The sequence below is a fragment of the Akebia trifoliata genome, chromosome 1 (assembly GCF_017979445.1).
Source record: "Akebia trifoliata isolate Shusen 1 chromosome 1, ASM1797944v1, whole genome shotgun sequence".
Taxonomy (NCBI): Eukaryota; Viridiplantae; Streptophyta; class Magnoliopsida; order Ranunculales; family Lardizabalaceae; genus Akebia; species Akebia trifoliata.
Genome location: NC_141375.1, coordinates 648,768 through 668,745, shown reverse-complemented (window position 1 = coordinate 668,745; position 19,978 = coordinate 648,768). Strand labels below are relative to the sequence as shown.

Here is a 19,978-nt window from a genome sequence, read left to right as displayed (position 1 = left end):
AACCATATTCAAGAGCAGAGCTAGGATTTTACTCTTGTGGAGGTAATCAAGAGTAAATTTTTTTTGTTTTTTGGGGGCAATAGTGATAGGTTTTCTTATCCGTCGCTGTTATCTATCACAATCACATAAGTATCCTCAGACTTTTTTGTGGAGGGGTTCCCCCAATGTAAATATGTTCCTGGCCTTATTGTGATTTTTTTTGTGGTAAAATCATCCCATCTATCTATTATGCATGAAGGGGGAAAAAATACACAAAAAAAAAAAAAAGAGAGAAAATTATAAAGTGCATTATAACAAGTAACAAATAGCACTAACTACTTATAATGCTTAAAAAGGAGTTAGGGTATAAGCTATATTATCATTGGAAGCATGAACTGGTAAAGTGTATAGCATGTTGGATGGGCTTCCCACTATAAAAGCCAACGTTAGGTTTAATCAAAAGTAACATTCTTTTTGTTAATGAATTAAAAATGGAGAGATTTACCAGGCAGACCCAACTGTTGCATTTTATTACAAAAAACTCCCTTGGAGTTTTGACAACTTGAGGGACCCTTACTTTATGAAATTTGTTATCCACCAAACCTCACTCTATCACGTCATAAAATTTAAATTTATACGATTAATTTGTTATTTAACATACCTTAGATGGGATTCTAACAACATCAATTTGTGGCATTCAAAAACATGATTTAATGTCATAGGGTTATAACGGACAACATTCTAAAAACTTTCAAAAGAATTATTTTAAATATAAAAAAAAGTTATTTTGAAAAAAAATATTTTCACTGTTTAATTTTAATTTTAAATTTGGAAGGTCGGTAGTTATCCATTTTCAACACTTGCAATCAAGTTCAAAAAAGTTTTTTTTTTTTTTTTTTTTTTTTTTTTTGAATTTGGATTTTTCCATGAAAACTAGAAGGTTTTGTTGTTGGATTGCTAATTGGATAATCCATGTGGGCTCAACAACCCTAAGTAAGATTTGAAATCTTACAAGTTAGTCATGGTATAGCATGATTCCTAAAGTAAGGTTTGTTCAATTAACAAACTTGATGAATAAGAGAGCTTTTTTAAATAAAATTGCAATAGATAGGATAAGGGTTAGTGAGATGGCCAAGACCACGTCTTAGGAAGCAGAGGTCTTACATTCGAATCTTCCTAGCGATTAATCCCAGAAAATACCTAGTGTAAGTGGATGGAGGGGATTACATTTGTCTCGGGGATCAGTCGGGTGCTTTAAGATACATACTTCGAATCCAAAACTATAAATAAAATAAAAATAACTTTCATAAGAAATTGAGTTGAAGTAACATTGCATTTCTCTTCCCACATGTCACTACGTGATTGATAGACCTATTGTTTGAACCTAAAAGGACCTTGTTTTTTATCTTTAGACATGAATTAGACTTCTTCATAATACAACATATTCATTCCAATGTTACATGGAAAAGGTTTGTTAAAAGTTTGTACATTGCACCCTGGTCAAGTTAGCCTAACCCAGCCAATGTGACCTCTCAACCTAGCAAATTTTGAACTTGGATCCTAGCGAGTGAGGTCAATTAAATAAACTCAATACTTAGTATCGGATCGAATACTTTTCATATGGCACTCTTTTACAAAATTGATCCATATGCATGATTGGTCCACTTCAACGCATCAGATTTTCAGACAAAATAGGAAAAATTACTTAAAGGACCCTTAATAGAAGGGTTTCTTCTAAATAATCCCTAAGTTTTGCGTTGTAGCTTAATAGTCCATATTGTAAATTTTTTATTTCTTAATGATTCCTCAACCTCATCTCACATTTTAATATTTTTGAAATACCCAATAATCATTTTTCTCATCTTCTCCACATACGTAGGTTTTCCAAAGGCGATGACAATCATTTTCAACGATTTTTTATTGTGAATGACAAATAAAAATGATATATTTTTAATTTTAAATATTTAGATGTATTTTTTTCCGATGATTTATAATAAAAAATGAAGAACGAAATTGATATTCCAAAATTTTTATACAATGTTGAACTCAACACTTTTTATTTATTATAGAGCTCATCACTTTTTATTGTCAAGTTCATCAAATTTCATGAATTGAATTTGACAATTTTTTTTTAAACATTGAACTCATTAATAAAAATATTGAATTCGACAATAAAAAGTACTGGACTCAACACTATAAATGTGATCCATTTATTATTATTTTTTTTTCAGTTTTTTCAACTACAATACGACATAGATCTTCTCAAAATACCTAAAATGCATATATCATAATTGTGAAATGGGCAAGCAAATGAAAAGTTGTGATGAAATCTTCAAAAAATTAGAATATTAACTTTGTTTTTCATTTTTTATTATAAATTCAAAAATACATCTAAATGTTCAAAATTAAAAGTATATAATTCTCCATTCATCGTCCATGGCAAAAAATCTACGGAATTGATCTAAAACCCTACTTGAAAACATAAGTATGAGAAGAAGATGGGAAAAAGGTTGTTTGAACATTTAAGTTGAGATGAGGTTGAGGAACCATTAAGGGCTTGTTTGGTTGCAATAAAATTTTTTACATATCCTAAATTAGATTTTCCTCGATCTTGTGATGGTAAATCCTTTGCTAAATTAACTTTAATGTTGTTTATTTGACATTAATCTTATCTTGAAATTAGTTTTCACATTGTTTGTCTCACTTCAATGCAAATCTATTATGACATAGTAGATAATTCAAATTTCATATAAAATTTAAAAGTCACGCTGGAGTAACATTGTGGGGGACATCATGCATGACATTTCTAACATGAAAGTGTGTAGGAATCATAAATGCTTTCATCGAGATACGAGTGAGATCTCAATGAAAAACATCTATGATTCCTACACACTTCCATAATAGAAATGTCCCCCCACAATGTTACTTCATCATTATCCAAAATTTAACCCCCAACAAACATGTCACAAAATGAAATCTTAAAACCAAAAAATATCTATATTTAATCATTATCATATTTGAAAAATTAAATACCATATCAACAAATTGCAATATATTACAGACAAAAATCAATACTAGAGTAACATAGCAATCATATAATAAAATAAAGAGTCATGATTTTTTTACTCGAAAATTTTCACCTGGTCTGTATTCAATGAAAAGATCAACAATTTTGCGTTGTTGCCATGCCAGTCAAGTGCAGACCGAGTGAAACTTTTCGAGTTAGAAAATCATTAGTGTATAAGAAACTTCAACCATTTCATAGAGATAAAGCTCTACTAAAGCTTAAGCTATCTTAATAATATGTATGTACATATTTATTTATTTTTTTCCTTTACTCATGTTTGGGGAATTTGAAGTGTGAAAAAAATAAAAATTGTTAGTGGGTAAGAAAGATACATGTGCATTATCTAGAGTTGAGACCATTTTTTTTAGGACTCTTCTCTTCTTTTGTTTATGAGACGTGGAAAAGGGGATCCACGTTTTGGTGGAAATTCCCTTTATAAAAAATTTATTAGATGGATGATGCTGAAGTAACACTGTGGGGGACATTTCTAACGTGGAAGTGTGTAGGAACCATAGATGCTTTTTATAGAAATCCCAATCGTATCTTGATGAAAAGCATGTATGATTCCTACACACTTCATGTCAAAAATGTCCCTCACAACGTTACTCTAGCACAACTCTTATGGGATTTTTAGTTTGCGCTTTTCGTGAGAAGGATCCGCTAAATTAATTTTTTATTTTTAATCTGGTGACACAAACACAAAATTCACGGATAGCTTATCTTATACGGAGGTAGGATACCATAACAAGGGAGACAAACAAGGCCTAAGAAAAGAAAAGTGTACTATAGAGTTTAAGGACAATTTAGAAAGAAATCTGTCCCCCAGGTCCTTTTAAGTAATTTCTCATAAAAATCATTAACAAAAATGAGCACTTCACTGGACGAACCTAGTTAGCACGCTTTGGTCCTCTTTTAGGTCAATAGTGAAATGAAATGGGTGCTACGTGGCAATATCTGACAATAGTGAAATGAAATGGGTGCTACGTGGCAATATCTGACATGACCACAGCAAGGAATGCTATTGGTGCGAAGGAAAACGGCGACAAAGTACCAAAAACCCTAAAATTTCAAAACCCTAGAAAGCAAGAAAGCTTTAAAGCCGTAACAATGGTGATTCCAGCGAGCGACATCGAAGATTTCTCTGCATCAGAAACCCTAATCTGTTTTGCTCCTCCGATTCCTTTGCTTCGAGGACCTCTACCTGCGGGTTTATCAGATGATCCCTCGATCGGCCCCTTTGTTCTCGCTTTCAAAGACTCTCGAGCCTGGAAATCGGCTCTTAAAGCTTGTGAATCCAAGATCATAGAACAATGCGAGGTATCGATACTACTTTCTTTGGATCTAATTTTTAGTTGAAACGAAGAAACTAATGATTTAGTTAACTAATCTAGTTTTTCTAGGGTTTCAGTTTATTTAGATTTGATTTCTTGGATCTTTATGTTAGATTAGATGTGCTCTTTTCTTTACTTCCCACATGAAAAGCTGACTCATTTCATGAAAATGAATCTATTTTTATTTATTTATTATTATATTAGGGTTTTAATCTGATTTTTCCTGTCAATTTTTGTCATAAAAAGCCTAAATTCAGTAACATTTGCTTCTAATATAGCCCCGATTCATGCACCTTATAAAAGATTTTGTGATACAGCTTAACTCATAATGTATAAAAATCATAAATTTTAAATTGTATATTTCATAGAGAAATGTGATCCAATGTATCTTGAGTTCTAAGTATCAAATATATGTAGTTTTTAATCTTTGTGTACTCTAGATGGTTCATTATTACTAGAAACCCTCTTTTAGATGCGTTTAAGGTTGCAGCTGGCCGAGCTGGTTGGCGTAAGTAATGCCAGACAGTAAGTTATACAGCGGCATAAATTTAGATGGGGCGCAAAACCAGCTCTTGACTGCAAGAGTTTGTGCAGTTGAGATTGATAGTGCTCGAAATACATTATCTCATTTTCTTTCTCTATCCGATGTCCTCGACAAGGCAAGTTAACCATAGTTATAGAATGACTGAAAGCATAATTAAGAAGAGTTCGACTAGCCTTACTAACTTAGTAAGATTTCAATTCTTACTAAGGATCGTTGAGCTCGCCTATTGGCATCCAGAAACATGATCTGATGTCACAGAGTTATAGAGGACAAAATTCTATGAACTTTGAAAAAAAAGTTATTTTTCACCGCTGAATTTTAATTTTAAATTTGCGAGTTCTGTGGAAGTTTGGTAGCATCCATCTTCAAACCTTGGATCAAGGCAAAAAAAAATTGTTTTTTTTTTATCTAAGTTTTCCATGATATCTAGAGGGTTGTGATGTTGGATTGCCAATGTGGTAATCCATTTGAGCTCAAGGACCCTTGGTAAGAGTTAAAATCTTACTTAGTTTTAATGAAAGTGTTTTTCATTTATGATCTTACAATGCATAATGTATCGGAATTGGGGTTACCTTTTGGAGATGTTCCCAAGTGGTTATTGTTGAGGTTTGAGTTCGATCCTTATTTACTCGCATAATTTTCAAAAGCAGGGCCTAGGCACCGAAACGGCCGCCTAGCCTACTCAGGCGCCCAGCGCTTAATGCGGATTAAAAAAAAAACTTTTTTCTTTAGTTCAAAAAGTCCATGGTCTAGGATGTCTTATTAGATTTTTTAAAACATAGGGATGTCTACAATATTCGCCAAAATTTTTGAGGGCTTTATAAAAAAAATCTTTTTACTATTTATACTTCTAAGACTTCTCAAAGTTGAAAGCTAGGGTTCACTTTTAAGTGGAGAAGGGAGATGACAGCGATGATGATGGTGACAATGCCTTGGTCAATTGGAGGGAGGAGAACATTATTGACTTCAAATTAGAGGATTTTTGTTAACTTAGTTGATATCTATGAAAACTAGATTGAAGAATACATATTTTTTTAATTGTTACGTTGATGGATTTTAGATTGCAAATGTTAGGTTGACTTGTTGGGTTATGGGTTTTAATTGATTATTAACTTGCAAGTTTGCTAATTAGTTGATGTTACCTTAGCAATTGCATATTTGTCATTGTTTTTTTCCTATTTCTTATTTTTTGCATTATTTTTAATTAATCTATAAAATAAAATAAAAAGGCATTTTTTTTTTGTTGCCTAGGCCCCCTTAGCACTTTTAAAAACCTTGCTTACTCGTTAGATCACATGTTTGTGAATACTTATGTGCCTTAATGTTTCCTTGATTCTTAATTGTTATTCATTTATATTGATTTGTAAAATAATTGAATGGATCTTGTAATTCATTCGAATGTAAGAATTCTAGAAGATCCTAATCATGCATTTTGTATTTGAAAGGGTGGAGCTCGGATTGGATGTTCAATCAGTGCTTCTAGTAAGTGCAAACCTCCGTGGTGGAAAACCTTATTTGGGGTCACTACCATGGATTTTTCAGAGCGGGAGCAATGCGAAGAGCGTGAGATGTCAGCTTGTCTTGCTGCTTCCAAAGAGACTTGCCTTAAATTTGCTAAAGACAAGTGCTTAGCCCCCTTTCGAGATGCACGAATCGCTTTGATTGATCAGAAGCAAAGTTTCAAGTTTATCTTTCAGGCATCCCCAAAATTGCCCTTGTCCCTTTTGTCTAAATGCAATCTTGAAGTTACGAATTACAGAGGAAGCACTTTATTAAGCTCTGAAAATTCTCTTGGTGAAAGTGATTCTAGTGAGGCAATTAAGACTTGAAGCCATAACATGTAAGCAAGAAAGTAAACTAGTATGAAGTCAGCAAAACTTCTTTCAAAAGGTAACTGAATGCTGGAGAATGTCGGTCTTGCTTATTGTTGGATGGTCCAAAGTCCTGCCTACCAAAAATTTGACGACATTTTTTAGCAGAGCCTGGATTCGATACCTTCTTTGAACTGCTTGCCTACCAAAGAGAAGCTTCTAAGACAAGGTTGGCCTGACAAATCGAAAACATGTATATTTGATACAGTGGTGATAGACAAGACCTATTGATTTGTTTGTAGATGTAAAGAAAAAAAAATTTAGCCCTGAAATTGTGTTGTTCCAAGAGAAATGTAATAGGAATTGAATTCTTTTTTCAATATTTTGCTCGCTTGCTCTCTTTTTTGTTCCCCAAAGTAAGCAGGCGTGTAAAGTCATATAGCATCAATTTAATTGACTTTCAAGATCTCATTTTGGGGAGAAGAAATGTCCATTTAAATTAATATATTCATGAAGTAAATTCTAAGTTATTTTTAATCATAAAAATTAAAAAAAAAAAAAATCTTTCTGATTAATCTTCCAAAGTTGAATTTAGAAAAACTGAATACGAACGATATGAAGAGGGATTTGGGACCCGATGGACTCCATCAATGACGATGATTGAATGTGTTGTTACTAGCAAACCAATTTCCAACTCATAATTCATTTTTAACATATTAGTTTCTAGAGTTACAAATTCACTTAAAAAGAGCAAAAAAGAAAGATTAAATGAAAAATGAGGTTTGCAAGGCAAGCACAACAATTTTTCATGCTTATTAATGACGTTGGGATTGTGATGGAGGAATTACTCTTAACATGCTATTGTACTAGCAACTGAAATCAGACCTTAGTTAACAGAGTCTTTTGAAGCTATATGTCAATCGATCTCTTCCAACACTGCAGCACCATTTTCAGCATATTGACATCCATCACCTTCTCAGTGCTTCCAACTTCTCTTTGCCTATTCAATTTGGGTTGTCGAATCTAGTTAGAAAGTTTGACAATTTTTATCTAATTATATTATACCATGCTTTATTCCTCTTGAAATAAATTACCTTTGATGATGATGATGATGACGATGATGATGATGATAAGCTTTTCTTGAAACTTGTTGATGAAAACGAGGGCCTTCATCGTATCCTTCACAGATTATCTCCCCACTTTCATTTTTATAACAAACTATTCCCCTTTTCTGATCCTCATAAACCTGTTACAATCCAAAATTTGATATAAAATCAGTTATTGAATTGGAGATCAAATGGGTTGTTAAGTTTGACCTTAAGAACTTTTAAGAACAGAAATCAAACCTTTTCTATTGAGGATCTGATCAAAAATGATGGTGATTTGTTCGTTGGGATTCGAACTTTGTGAATCATGAAAGCCTTGTGGAGAGGCTTTTTTATTAGATCATCTTGAACTAGAATATGAGGTTGTAGGATTGAATATCTTATAGCCATGATCCTACTTTTTGACAGATCTTTCAAAGAAGATAAGAAGAAGGCTTCAATCTTGGGTTATGTAAATTCACAACTAAAATAATTGTTTGGTTATTTGTTTGGCCTAACCTTTAAGAAACAAATTATTAAAACAAAGTGATGGACTATGTCTCCTTATCATGTAATACATATATAGGCATATATAGGTTGGTGGGTCCCTCTAGAGCTTATCTGATGAGTGTGTTGATGAAGAATTGAATCAATGGGGTAGCCTGATTGGTTGACATGACTTTGATTTTTTGTTGATTGGTCTATGGGTATGTTGATGTTCTTCTAGTTATTAACGTTTGTTATATCTTAACTATTATGCCATTCTATTATTTTATTCTGATATAGTACTAATGGTTCTATATTCTATTAATAATTCTTCTGTAGCTGTGTGAAAAATTAACTAAATACTATTTTTTAACTCTAGTAGAAGGTTCAACAATTTAGAACTAATCTTATTTCTCATTTATCGAAAATTTTCTTTGATAATAGCGTACATCGGTCCCAAGTGCCAAAGGTTTTTCTTTTGGGGGTGACTGAATGATTGAATATGTAAAATGGGATGAGTCATGAATGAAGATCTAGTCAATTAGAATTCAGTATTGTTCTACAGTTCTTATTTTTTGCCTTTCGGGTTCGTTTTATTAAGATTTTGGGATAATTTCAGTTCTCTATGGGAACTTTTGTAATTTTTTCTTTTTGATTTTCTTTCTGTGATCTAATTTGTGGGCTCTTGTGATTTTGGATGGTTCGAGGTCAAAATTAGGATTTAATCATTGTTTAAACTTTCTTTATTATTAAGTTGTAATCAATTTTCCACTATTATTATTCTTCTTCAATCTTTTCTCTTTATTAGAGTTGCAACTTACTTGAGCTCACACAATTCTTGATCAACTCTTGAACCTCATTGAAGGTTTCTCTATGTGTTAATGAATGATTTGGACCCATTTGGTTTCTACCAATGGGTTAGTGGTTATCAAATGAGAGATTACACTGCCACACTAATTATTTTTTTTACTTAGAACACCCTAATTCATATGATATCAACCAATAATTAATACATTGAGATTTTTCCCAAAACGTAGGTAACTTTTGCAAAAAATCCAATTCTAATACACTGTTCAATTTAATTTCAAAACATATTTTCAAGTGAGTTCGTTGGAAGGTATTCTAAGTTAAAGTGAGAACCCCATTGATAAAAAGTGACGAACTCGTTAGTAAATTTAAAGAACAAATATCCTTAATTTTAAAGTGATGATCTTACTGATAAACTTAAAGACAAATATCCTTATCCTTATTTTTAACAAAGAGATCGCTGGTAATTATTAGCAAGTTCGTCACTTTTTTATCAACGAGATCATCACTTTAAATTAGAATACCTACCAATGAACCCACTCGAAATTTTTTTTTTGACATTAAAATGAACAATATATCAGACTTAGTAATTTTGTCATATTCAACACACGAAATGGTAATTTGCCCTAATACCCATGATGCTGTGTTATAAGTAAAAGTTGGTGAGGAAATAGAAGATCTCTTATCAAATACCCATTGATCATTGAAGACAATCCCCTCTTCACAAATTTCTAAAATGACCATTATGTCCCTCTAAAATGTACTAGGGGGAGTTGGAGGATTCATTCATCCACAATCTCTTCATGGACCAAAACTGGGACAGAAAATGAAGGGTCAACCATCAAAAGAAGAATATATCAATTTGTTATTTATTTTATCAATTTTGTTACCACTCATGTGAATCCAAGGTTTCACTTTCATATAGATAAATACTAAACTTTATTAAGAGAAGCCAACTCACCCAAACCCTTTGGATTATTCCTATCTCTATAAAGAAACAAACAAAGATGTCTTCTCTCTCAAATTAATTTTTAGCTCTCTGACCTATTCAATTTTCTAGTCCAAAAAAGCTTGTGTTATAAAGGAAACTATATTAAGGACATGGATATATCCCAAAGAGATATTTTACTCATAAAAAAATTAATTTAAGATTTCATAGAAGGAAGCAGGTCTTCTTTAGCAGACGGTTCTTATATCATAATTTAAAAGGATGAACGAGATATTTCTTTTTTTTTTTTAAAGAAACATCTCTACCTCTTGTGATCATGAATTAGATCTGATTAAAGAAAAAAAAAATCAAAAACAACTTTTTTGATGTAGATCTATGTCTTTAAAAATGAACGGCTATTGAACTCCCCATATTTTAAGTTGTGAGATCCTATTTTATTGTTGATGTGGCACTCATCCAACTATTTAAGGTGTGCTACAAAGGATCTACTTCCTTCACAGAATCCCAGATGATCAATCTCATGGAATCACAAGAGGGCAATTTTAGATGAGTCGTACTGGAGTGACCTCAACGAGGGATAACTTGACATGGTGGAGCGTGCATGTCCATAGTTGCGTTTTACTCGTATCTCAAAGAAAATGTATCTATGGGTATGCACGCGTCACCACATGAAGATGTTCCCTGTGTGTCCCCCACTGAAGTCACTCCATCATAAATCTTTTAGAGATTTATCAGGTAGACTTATCTGTTGCAATTTTATTACAAAATCTCTCTTTTTCAAATTTGTTACTTAAACCATACTCTATAAATCAGACTACCATGACTAACTTAGTAAAATTTCAAATCTTACTAAGGTTCGTTGGGCCCACATGGATTATCAAATTAACAATCCAACAACACAGCCTTCTAGATTTCATGAAAAAAATATTAGATTAAAGAAAAAAAAAAAAACTTTTTGAGCTTGATTATTGGTGCTCAAAATGAATGGCTACCGAATTTCCATATTTAAAACTAAAATTCAATGTGAATTTTTTTTTTTTTAAGTTTTATCAAGTAAAGTGGCCCATTGACTAATTGAGTGGAGCAATTGTGTGGTGTGGGGGTATGAGGTGCATTAGCTTTAATACTCTTAGTGAGCAGCATATATTTTCTCATATTTATTTAAGAGAGTTACTGTTCCCCCCATACACACACTTACTTTTTCTAATGCCACATCAACTGTGTGCAATTCTTTGGTGATTTACCTAGGAATTGGTGTGGCATTAGCAACTCTCTTACTTAAGTACTTTTAAGAGTTAAAAAAGTGATACATTAGTACTATACATGGAAGCAAGAAGACAGAGCTACAGCTTGCTGTACTACAGGAGCTTGTGATTAATCGGAAATCAGTAAATCAGGCAAACCAAAAGCTTTCCCAATAAATTGAATGTTTGGGTCTAGGATTTGAAAGATGATTGATTTGGATGGTTAGAAAAACATTCAAACTGAATCTATAATTATTCAAAATTAAATCCAGAATTTAAGTCTGACTCTTTTTCTTTCTCCAGCTAATTAACTAACAGAAGGTGGTTGATGTAAGTAAGGACTTATCAATGAATCGGGTTTGGATCGGATATGAGTTGATCATGGATCAGTTTGGATCCGGAACCAATTCGATGTTCTTCATTTCTTTGTTTCTTAAGCCAATTGTCAAATAAGATCTCCATATGCAAATCATTAAAAAAAATGTAATAAATAAATTATTGCTCTCTCTTCTATCAATTATGGGTGAATCGATAAATCTCCTATGATTTTTTGAATAATATCCATTATGCATTTTGAAAATGTTCTAAGTCTAAAGAAGTTAATAATAAAATGATAAAGGATCGTAAGAACTGAAGAACAGGAGAAATGAGAACGAAAAAAAAATGAAGAAGATCGAAGGAGAGCATTTGAATAACGCTTTGATGTGGGCAGCCGGCTTTGAAAGGGCCCTATTCACTTTATGACACGTAGCGATTTCAAGGAGGTATTCAAAATATAGATGAAAAATAGGGATGTGAGATAAATACGAAAAGCCATGTGTCATAGTGTGAAGAGGTTTCTTTCAAATTTTTTATAAGAGCTGCCCGCTTCAAAGTCGGGCACTTTGAATAAAAAGAAAGAAAAATGGATCTTCCGATGAAGAAGAGGGAACTCTATGGAAAGTACGAGCTAGATTAGTTGGTAAAGAGTTTGGATGATACCAGAGACCTAGGTTCAAATCCCATCCCTTATCGATTTAAAAAAAAAAGGGCAAAGGGAATTCTATGACTAATATAATTTGATTCAATTTTTTTTTTCAAATAAAATAAGAGAGTTTCTATTGTCACACCAAGTCTTACTAAGAGCACTTTAAGATATGTATTAAATTCCTTTTTTTATCTCACATGAATTGGATTGCTCTTAGTAAAAGTTAGTGTGACAATTGAATATCTAATGTAATAATATATTGGGAAAATTACTAAAAAGAGTTAAATATTTTAATATTTACAATAAAAAAAAAATTATTTTTTAAAAAAATTATCAAAAATAAATTAAGTAGCTCGACAATTCAACGTTTTAGTAACTCACCAGACTGTCCAACATTTTAAATGGAGGTTAAATTGCTAAGGTATTGAAGCAAATTATTAAAATGTTAGATGGTCCAACGTTTTACGTATTCAGAAGGCATTTTTGATAAAATAATGCATTTTAACACATTTAAACACCGGACAATCTAACAAGTTACTATAATGTTGGATCGTCCAACGACTTAATTCGTTTATAGTCCTTTTGAAAAAATAGATTTTTTTTTTTTTTGTATTTTAATATTAATATATTTAACCCTTTTTTTTAATAATAATTTTCCCTAGTATTTCATAGTTTTATCAAGTATTTTACAGGGGTACCACTAAAAGCCTCAACTAAATGTATGATTTACACCTTTCAAGTCTTCAACCCATAACGTACGCCGCGTACAAGAAGTCGGTCCAGCGGACCAAGCAGGCAACGACCTTCACATATCAGTCCAAAAAAACCAAACTTTTCTGTATTTTTTCTCACTCATAGAAATAGAGTCCTGACTCCTGACGCCTGACTGAGTCCATCACCCCAATCTTTCCATCTCTTTGTATTTCTAAAGCGTTTCTTTCTTATTCTTCTAAGAAACTGTAATTGATTTACAAAGCTCGTTCTCTAGTGGTTTGCTGTAGAAAAATGAGTTTTTTTTACAAGTTTTGCTTACATTCAGTGCTTCTTCCTCCTTCAGTAGCCTCTGTTACATTTTTCTTAAATTAAAGATTTTCGAAATCAAAATGATTCAAATAGGGAATGTAGTTGAGGAAACGAGAGATTCCTCCTCAGTGACCTCTTCTAACCTCACAACTATGGATCTCAAGAGCTCCAAATACTTGCAAGCTGCCTCCTTTTATCCATCTACTAAGGTTTCTAAAAAAATTAAAAAAAAAAAAAAAAACCCCACTTTTACTTTTCTTTTGTTCTTTCTTTTGTTTTATCTGCCAATGATTTGAAGTTTTTAACAATTTAACTAGTCTTCTTGTTTCCTGTTTTTTTTTTTTGGGTTGTTTGCATTCCAGGAGACACCACCATTAGAGATGAAAAGTAGCTTCTACAACAGAAACAAAGGAAACCCATTTTCAGATACCTTCCCTGACCCACTTTGCAAGCTTAATCTCAAAGAAACATCTGATTTTGTTAAAGCTTTTCCAATGTCTACTAACAAGAGTTTAGAAAGCAAAAGTTTTGTTGAGACTTCTTCACTTCATAGTAGGATAGAAGGAATGAGTTCAGCTCAACAAAGGAGATTAGAAGCTCCTCCTACTCCTGGTAGACCAGTCTTTGGTTTTAGTGTTGGAAATCTATCCAGAAAGGGCTTCCCTTCAAAGTGGGATGATGCTGAAAAATGGCTAATTAGCAGCTCTTGCCATGAGTCCCCTGCCCATGTTATAAAACCAACAGAACCCACAAAGATATTCAAACAAAATGATGTTTTTCAGCAAAAAGGAGAGGTTTTTTCAGAGAAGTCAAGGGTCACTGAGGAAAAAGTTTCAAGCTTTCATGGGTCTGCAGAAGTACTTCTTAAAGGTGTGATCTTTCTTTCAACTATTTACTTTTCTTCATATATACCCTGATTTTTTTTTCTAGTTCTTTCTAGCTAATCAATCATTTCTAAGAGTACCCACTTAAAGTTTATATCTGCATTTGCTTTACAAATAATTTCAGGACCATTTTTTTCTGAATAATTATAAGTTTCCAACTTTCCATGAACCCCAATTGCAGAACTTTGTCACATTTTGCTAGATTGTTTGATCTTGGTTTCTTGAACATTCAAGTTCTTTCTTGTTAATCAACCACTTCAAAGAGTACCCATTTGAAGTTTCTATCTGCATTTGCTTTAAAGATAATTTCAGGACCAAATTTTTTTAGTCTAATTTTACTGGATTGTTTGATCACGGTTTCTTGAACATTCGTTTGGTTTTCTTCTTATAGATAAGTTCACAGACAATGTAGAGCCAATTTTCCCAAATTTCAAATACTCTGAGCCAATGAAGGAAGGGTTTCTTTTTAGAAACCCAACTTGTGATTCCATGAAAGATGCTTCCACAGAAGTTGTTACTGAGGTTCAACATAGAGACATTGGTACAGAGATGACTCCTCTTGGTAGCTCCACAACTTCTAGATGTCACACTCCATTTAAAAGTTCCTCCCCTGCAAGGCACAACACCCCGGCTAACCGATCGGGTCCGTTGGGGACGTTGAACAGCGCCACCAACATTGATTTTTCTGACCTTCAAGAGTGCCACTTTGCAAAACTTGAACTTGGTACACAATTTGATTCAATTGTGTCAAATTGGAGCTCAAGAGAAGAAGAAGAAGAAGAGATATCAAAGAGTTTGAGACATTTCGAGACTGACAATGGTGGGTGTGTGAAGAATGTTTCAGAATCAAGAGCTTCTGCATGGGAAGAAGAAGAAAAGAACAAGTCTTGTATCAGGTTAATAAGGATTGAGTTTAGAGAATTTTGTAGTTGTTTAATTCTATTGGAGTATTTTCTGATGTTGGAACCTTTAATTGTTCTTAATAGTTTAGGAAATGTTGTTTATTTGTAGGTATCAGAGGGAAGAAGCAAAGATTCAAGCTTGGGTGAATCTCCAAAGTGCCAAGGCAGAAGCACAATCAAGAAAGCTTGAGGTACTTCAATGAATAATTTAGCTACTATGTTTATTTTTTTAGTATTTTTTACTATTATTTATTCTCTCCTAAACTTTGTGGATGATTTTGGAGTTTCTCCTACTGAGATTTCATCTGGGCTTTGAAACTGGAAATCTAGATTACTCATCCTATTATTGTTTATGAAATATCATCATAATGTAGAAGGTTTCATGCAACTACACAACCAAGTAGCTCTTGTTTTATTTGAGAGATTATACTGGCACACAAACTTTTACTCATTACACACCAATTCTTTGGAAATTATGTATTTGATTATATATAGATTTTTGTGTTTATAGAAATTCTCTTTTATTTTTATTTTTTGTTTTTTAAATAATGCATATCTATCCTATAGCTGTATTATTTTGACTAGCTGGAAAGCCTGTCCATTTCTTCATTTGTTTACATCTCGAGCCCCTCAAACACTCATTTTTTTAAATAAAAAAAAAAAAATGTTCATACTCTGTCTCTCCACCCCATAAAACAACTTGGTTTATTCACTCTCACTACAAAAATAAAAATAAAAGAACTTAGTAGTAATCATACTTTTATAATTTCAAGCAAGTCAATGTTTGTTTTAAGACCAATGTGAACAGTGAAGTGTGTAATAAGATAATCATACCTAGCTGTTAAACAATAAGATAAATCAAACCTTAAAGAATTTGCAAATTGTGATGAGTTTGGGCATGTTTGGTTCCTAATATTTGTGTCCTTGTTTTCTTGGTTCTAGGGACATTTTCTCCCAAACCCATATTTGTTTTAGTAATTGGTTGCAAGAACCTTGTACTATGGCCGCAGGTATTCCGGCCCCTCCTTTATTATAGCCTTGTTACTCTCCCGCGTAGTTTAACTATACTTGATTTGTAATAGTGTGTTTAAAAGATCATTAGTATTATATGTAATGGTACATTCGCACTAATTGGTACACTTCCGCTATCGTGATCGTATAAACAATGTGTTAATTAAAGAGGAACGCGACCCAATCCATGGTTTAGATTGTTGGGTTTCAGTGGCGGAGTTGAAATCATCTAGTTCCGAAGAGTTAGCATTTAGTGGACCCAATCACCTTACCTATAAGTATAAACGAGTCCGACTTTGAAGTGGGCAGCCACTTCAAAATTTGTAGAAAGCCTCCTCGTTACAAGACACGTGGCATTTTGAATTTTGAAGTGGGCTGCCCACTTAAAATTTTTTTCCACTATAAACAATGTGTGTATTATCATCTAAGGCCCACAAGTTGCATTAATTGTAAACATGTTTGGTTGTGAAAAAAAATGCGAAGAAGTTTGCTTGTTTATTATGCAAGTTCAGTTTGTTTTTTGTTTTTTGTTTTGATTGATTGCTATGATCTTCTCATTGTTTTTCACATTAGTGGGTTCTGGGTCTTATTGTGTTCTTTCTGAATTAATTTGTTTTATTAGGTAAAAATACAGAAGATGAGATCAAATGTAGAAGAGAAGCTAATGAAGAGGATGGCAAATGTTCATAGAAAAGCTGAGGAATGGAGAGAAGCAGCCCAACATCAACACTCACAACAAATACAAAGAGCCACTGAACAAGCACAAATGATGAAAAACCAACACAACTCTAGAATCTCAAATCACACCTCTTGTGGTTGCTTTCCTTGCAACAAACATCATATCTAAACAAGAGAGAGAGAGAGAGAGAGAGAGAGAGAGAGAGAGAGAGAGAGAGCTTCACTCTGAACCCAAAACAAGTCCCGAGGAAGGGGAAAAAATAAGGTTATTTTAGAAATACCCCCTGTTAAATTGGGATATTAGGTTTACCCTTAGGAAAATACAAGATTAGGTTTAGCCCCTTGACTGTAAGACAATGTTACTTTTTCTTGATGATTTAACAATGAAATTTTGATTTAGTAATTTGAGTATTTTAAGGAGTATTTTGAGGAAAAAAAATCAAAACTTAACCATTAAAATATTAAGTAAATGCAATTTTGACCTGCGGTCAACTGGGGAATGGGTTAAATCTAATCTTGCATTTTTCAATGGGGTAAATTTAATATCACCAATTTGATCGGAGGGATTTGTAAAATAGCCACAAAAAAAAAAAACTAAATATTGTTTGTGGAAACCGAAAGAGGGGAGAGAGAAGCCAAATAAAAAATGGGTTTCTTGTGTTACAAGGACCATATTCCATGGTTGAAAAAAATTTGGATTTTAGTGCTTGTTTGAATTAGAGACCAATGTTGTAAGAAAAAACAGTGGAATTTCAGAAAATTGCAGAAGATAATAGTTAAAAGTACTTGTTGTGTTTCTGATGTATGAAGGGCTCTCAAGCAGTTTTAAGATTCTGTAATATTTGCAGAGAACCCATGTGAAGAAGCTATGTAAGTATAGAGTATCTTTCTCTGTCTTAATCATAGCTACCCTTTTTAGGCCACCAGATCTCTTTTCTGGGCCTTTGTGGTTTTACTTTTATGTGGCACCATAGCTTTTGTGCCAGTACACACGTGGTGTCACTCAGTACTTTTTCTTGACTTGCATGGGTTGATGCGAGTCATAAATTAGATGGGTGAAACTCTCTCCTCTTCTCTTGAGATGATTGTGGAAAGAGTGAGGCTACTATGACTACCTTAGTAAGATTTGATCTAATTTAACTTAATCATATTCTATCGTAATTTTTAGAGATGATTTGGTGTATCAGTCTACACCTTATTCAAATGCATTCTATATTACTCTAATAATTGCATGTTCTTTGAATGAGGAATATGAGATTGGTGGCATTTAAAAACAGTCTTTGATCTCATTAACAAAATGGTTAGTTTTGTTTCATCAAAATCAGGGTTTCCCCTCACCTTTTTGGGATGAGATTCTTATTGTATCACGCCCCATAACCCTGATCCCATGGTAAGTCAAGAGGCTGCCCAATTTTGAACACACGATCTGATGGAGCAAATCCTTGTCCCTAGTTTCATTGGTGAGCCAATCCCAGAGGGTCTAGAAAAAAAATTGGATGTCATTTCTTGTTGATGATTCCTCATTGTCTCGTTCACACTCTTTTTTTCCAGTACCATAGGAAGCATTAAAATAGGAAGTATTGTGATACATCGAATCATCTTCTCTAAAGAATTAAGTAGAGTATAATAAGATTACATCATATTTTCTTAGTGTCACGATAACGTTCTCTGGCGTGGCAGCACATAGAACCATAGATCTTTTTCTTTGGGATATACAAGGAAAAAAGATATATGATTCTTTTTGCATGCCATGTTAGAGAGCATACAAAAAGCATCAAGTTATCAATAGTCTCTATGGTCAATACCCCCACAAAGGCACAATCCACACATAGCAGGCAAGTCGAGATAAATCTCTAAGGGTGGCGCACGAGGGGTTTGAACTCAAGACTTCTCTCTTTTTGGAGGGAGGCTATGGCCATTACACCCAATACCCATTGTTTATAATGTATTATTGTCAATAGTCAGATTTGTATCGATTATGATCAATTAGTATATATATATATAGGTGAATCTTTTAAACTAATATAAACTCAATAAGGTAAAATTTCCATAAAGTTCACTTCCAAGTTCCAACAAAACACCAACCGTACCTTTTGTAGAAGGTGATAGATTGAATGGTGAGGATCATCTTAGAAGTGAATTTCTTACGGCCCATATAAGACTTCATTTGTGTTCATGAACTGTTGCGTCCAGATTGCTTTAAATCTGCCACATGGGCCCCAGTGTTCCTTCCGAGAGCATATCAAACATCACCTCTCTGTAGAAAGTATCTGTCCATCGATATAACAGGAAAAGGCTGAGAGACCCAAAGCTGTCGGTTGTTCTACAATTAGGAGCATGGTTTCAAAACTCGTCCGAGATCGAGACGTATTGCCGGAGTCTGATATCAAGACAGATGGACAAGTCTATTTTTTGGACAAGATTTAAAACCCCACAGATATTAGAAAACTCGTCTAAGACAACTCAGTATCTAGCATGGATGAGATGAGACGTGAAACTGAGTTTTAAAACCATGATTAGGAGTAATTTACCAAGAGAGCTTCTATTGACACCCAATTCTTTTTTACTTTTTACACTCCAATCTCTTAAATTATTTATCACACCCTAGTTAAAGATTAAAACACACCACTCGAATATTACAAAAGTTTGGCTCATGTTATTACCTCAACATGACAAAGCATTATAACACATTCAAAAAACGGTTGCTTACACTTAAGGATTAGGCTCAGTTGAAGTCCCAAATCTAACAAATAGAAATTTAAGAGAATTCTATTGGCACACCAACTTGTAGATTTGTTTTTTTTTTTAATTGGGGTGTAACAAGTAAACATTGGGTTGTCAATAGCAGCTCTCTTTACAAAAGTGCGAAAGCCATACCTTAGCAGGCAACATCGTTAGAATCTGTTTAGCTCTAATAAGAATGGGTCAGGTAGGGACTCATGAAAAAACACTTGATACCAACTGTTTAAATACAAACTTTTAAACGAAGGTATTCGTGCTTGGATGGCGGCTCAGGATCAGCCTCATGAAAACCTTATATTCCCTGAGGAGGTTCTACCCCGTGGAAACGCTCTTTAATGGAACTTTAGCTTTAGCTGGTCGTGACCAAGAAACCACCGGTTTCGCTTGGTGGGCCGGGAACGCCCGACTTATCAATTTGTCCGGTAAACTACTCGGGGCTCACGTAGCCCATGCCGGATTAATCGTATT

General features: G+C 33.4%; 2 protein-coding genes and 1 long non-coding RNA gene across 4 annotated transcripts; 2 read left to right on the top strand and 1 right to left on the bottom strand.

The window, feature by feature from the left end:
* Positions 1-4,099: 4,099 nt before the first annotated feature.
* LOC147410243 (uncharacterized) lies at positions 4,100-7,112 on the top strand. The gene is made up of 2 exons (XM_086433092.1): positions 4,100-4,363; positions 6,367-7,112. The coding sequence occupies exons 1-2, from the start codon at positions 4,154-4,156 to the stop codon at positions 6,748-6,750; spliced, it is 594 nt and encodes a 197-aa protein (XP_086289218.1). The 5' UTR covers positions 4,100-4,153; the 3' UTR covers positions 6,751-7,112.
* LOC147410242 (uncharacterized) lies at positions 6,831-8,354 on the bottom strand. 2 transcript variants are annotated; one of them, XR_015175906.1, is made up of 4 exons: positions 8,079-8,354; positions 7,827-7,978; positions 7,618-7,732; positions 6,831-6,967 (listed from the first exon to the last, which is right to left on the bottom strand). It is a non-coding gene; the product is annotated as an uncharacterized LOC147410242 (long non-coding RNA). The 2 variants fall into 2 exon arrangements; XR_015175904.1 differs by lacking the exon at positions 6,831-6,967 and having other exon boundaries at positions 7,402-7,732; positions 8,079-8,348.
* Positions 8,355-13,068: 4,714 nt separating this feature from the next.
* On the top strand, positions 13,069-17,171 carry LOC147410241 (uncharacterized). Its single transcript, XM_086438538.1, has 5 exons — positions 13,069-13,502; positions 13,656-14,163; positions 14,569-15,073; positions 15,189-15,270; positions 16,713-17,171. Exons 1-5 carry the CDS (start codon positions 13,374-13,376, stop codon positions 16,935-16,937), a joined length of 1,449 nt encoding a protein of 482 aa, XP_086294664.1. The 5' UTR covers positions 13,069-13,373; the 3' UTR covers positions 16,938-17,171.
* Positions 17,172-19,978: the final 2,807 nt, after the last annotated feature.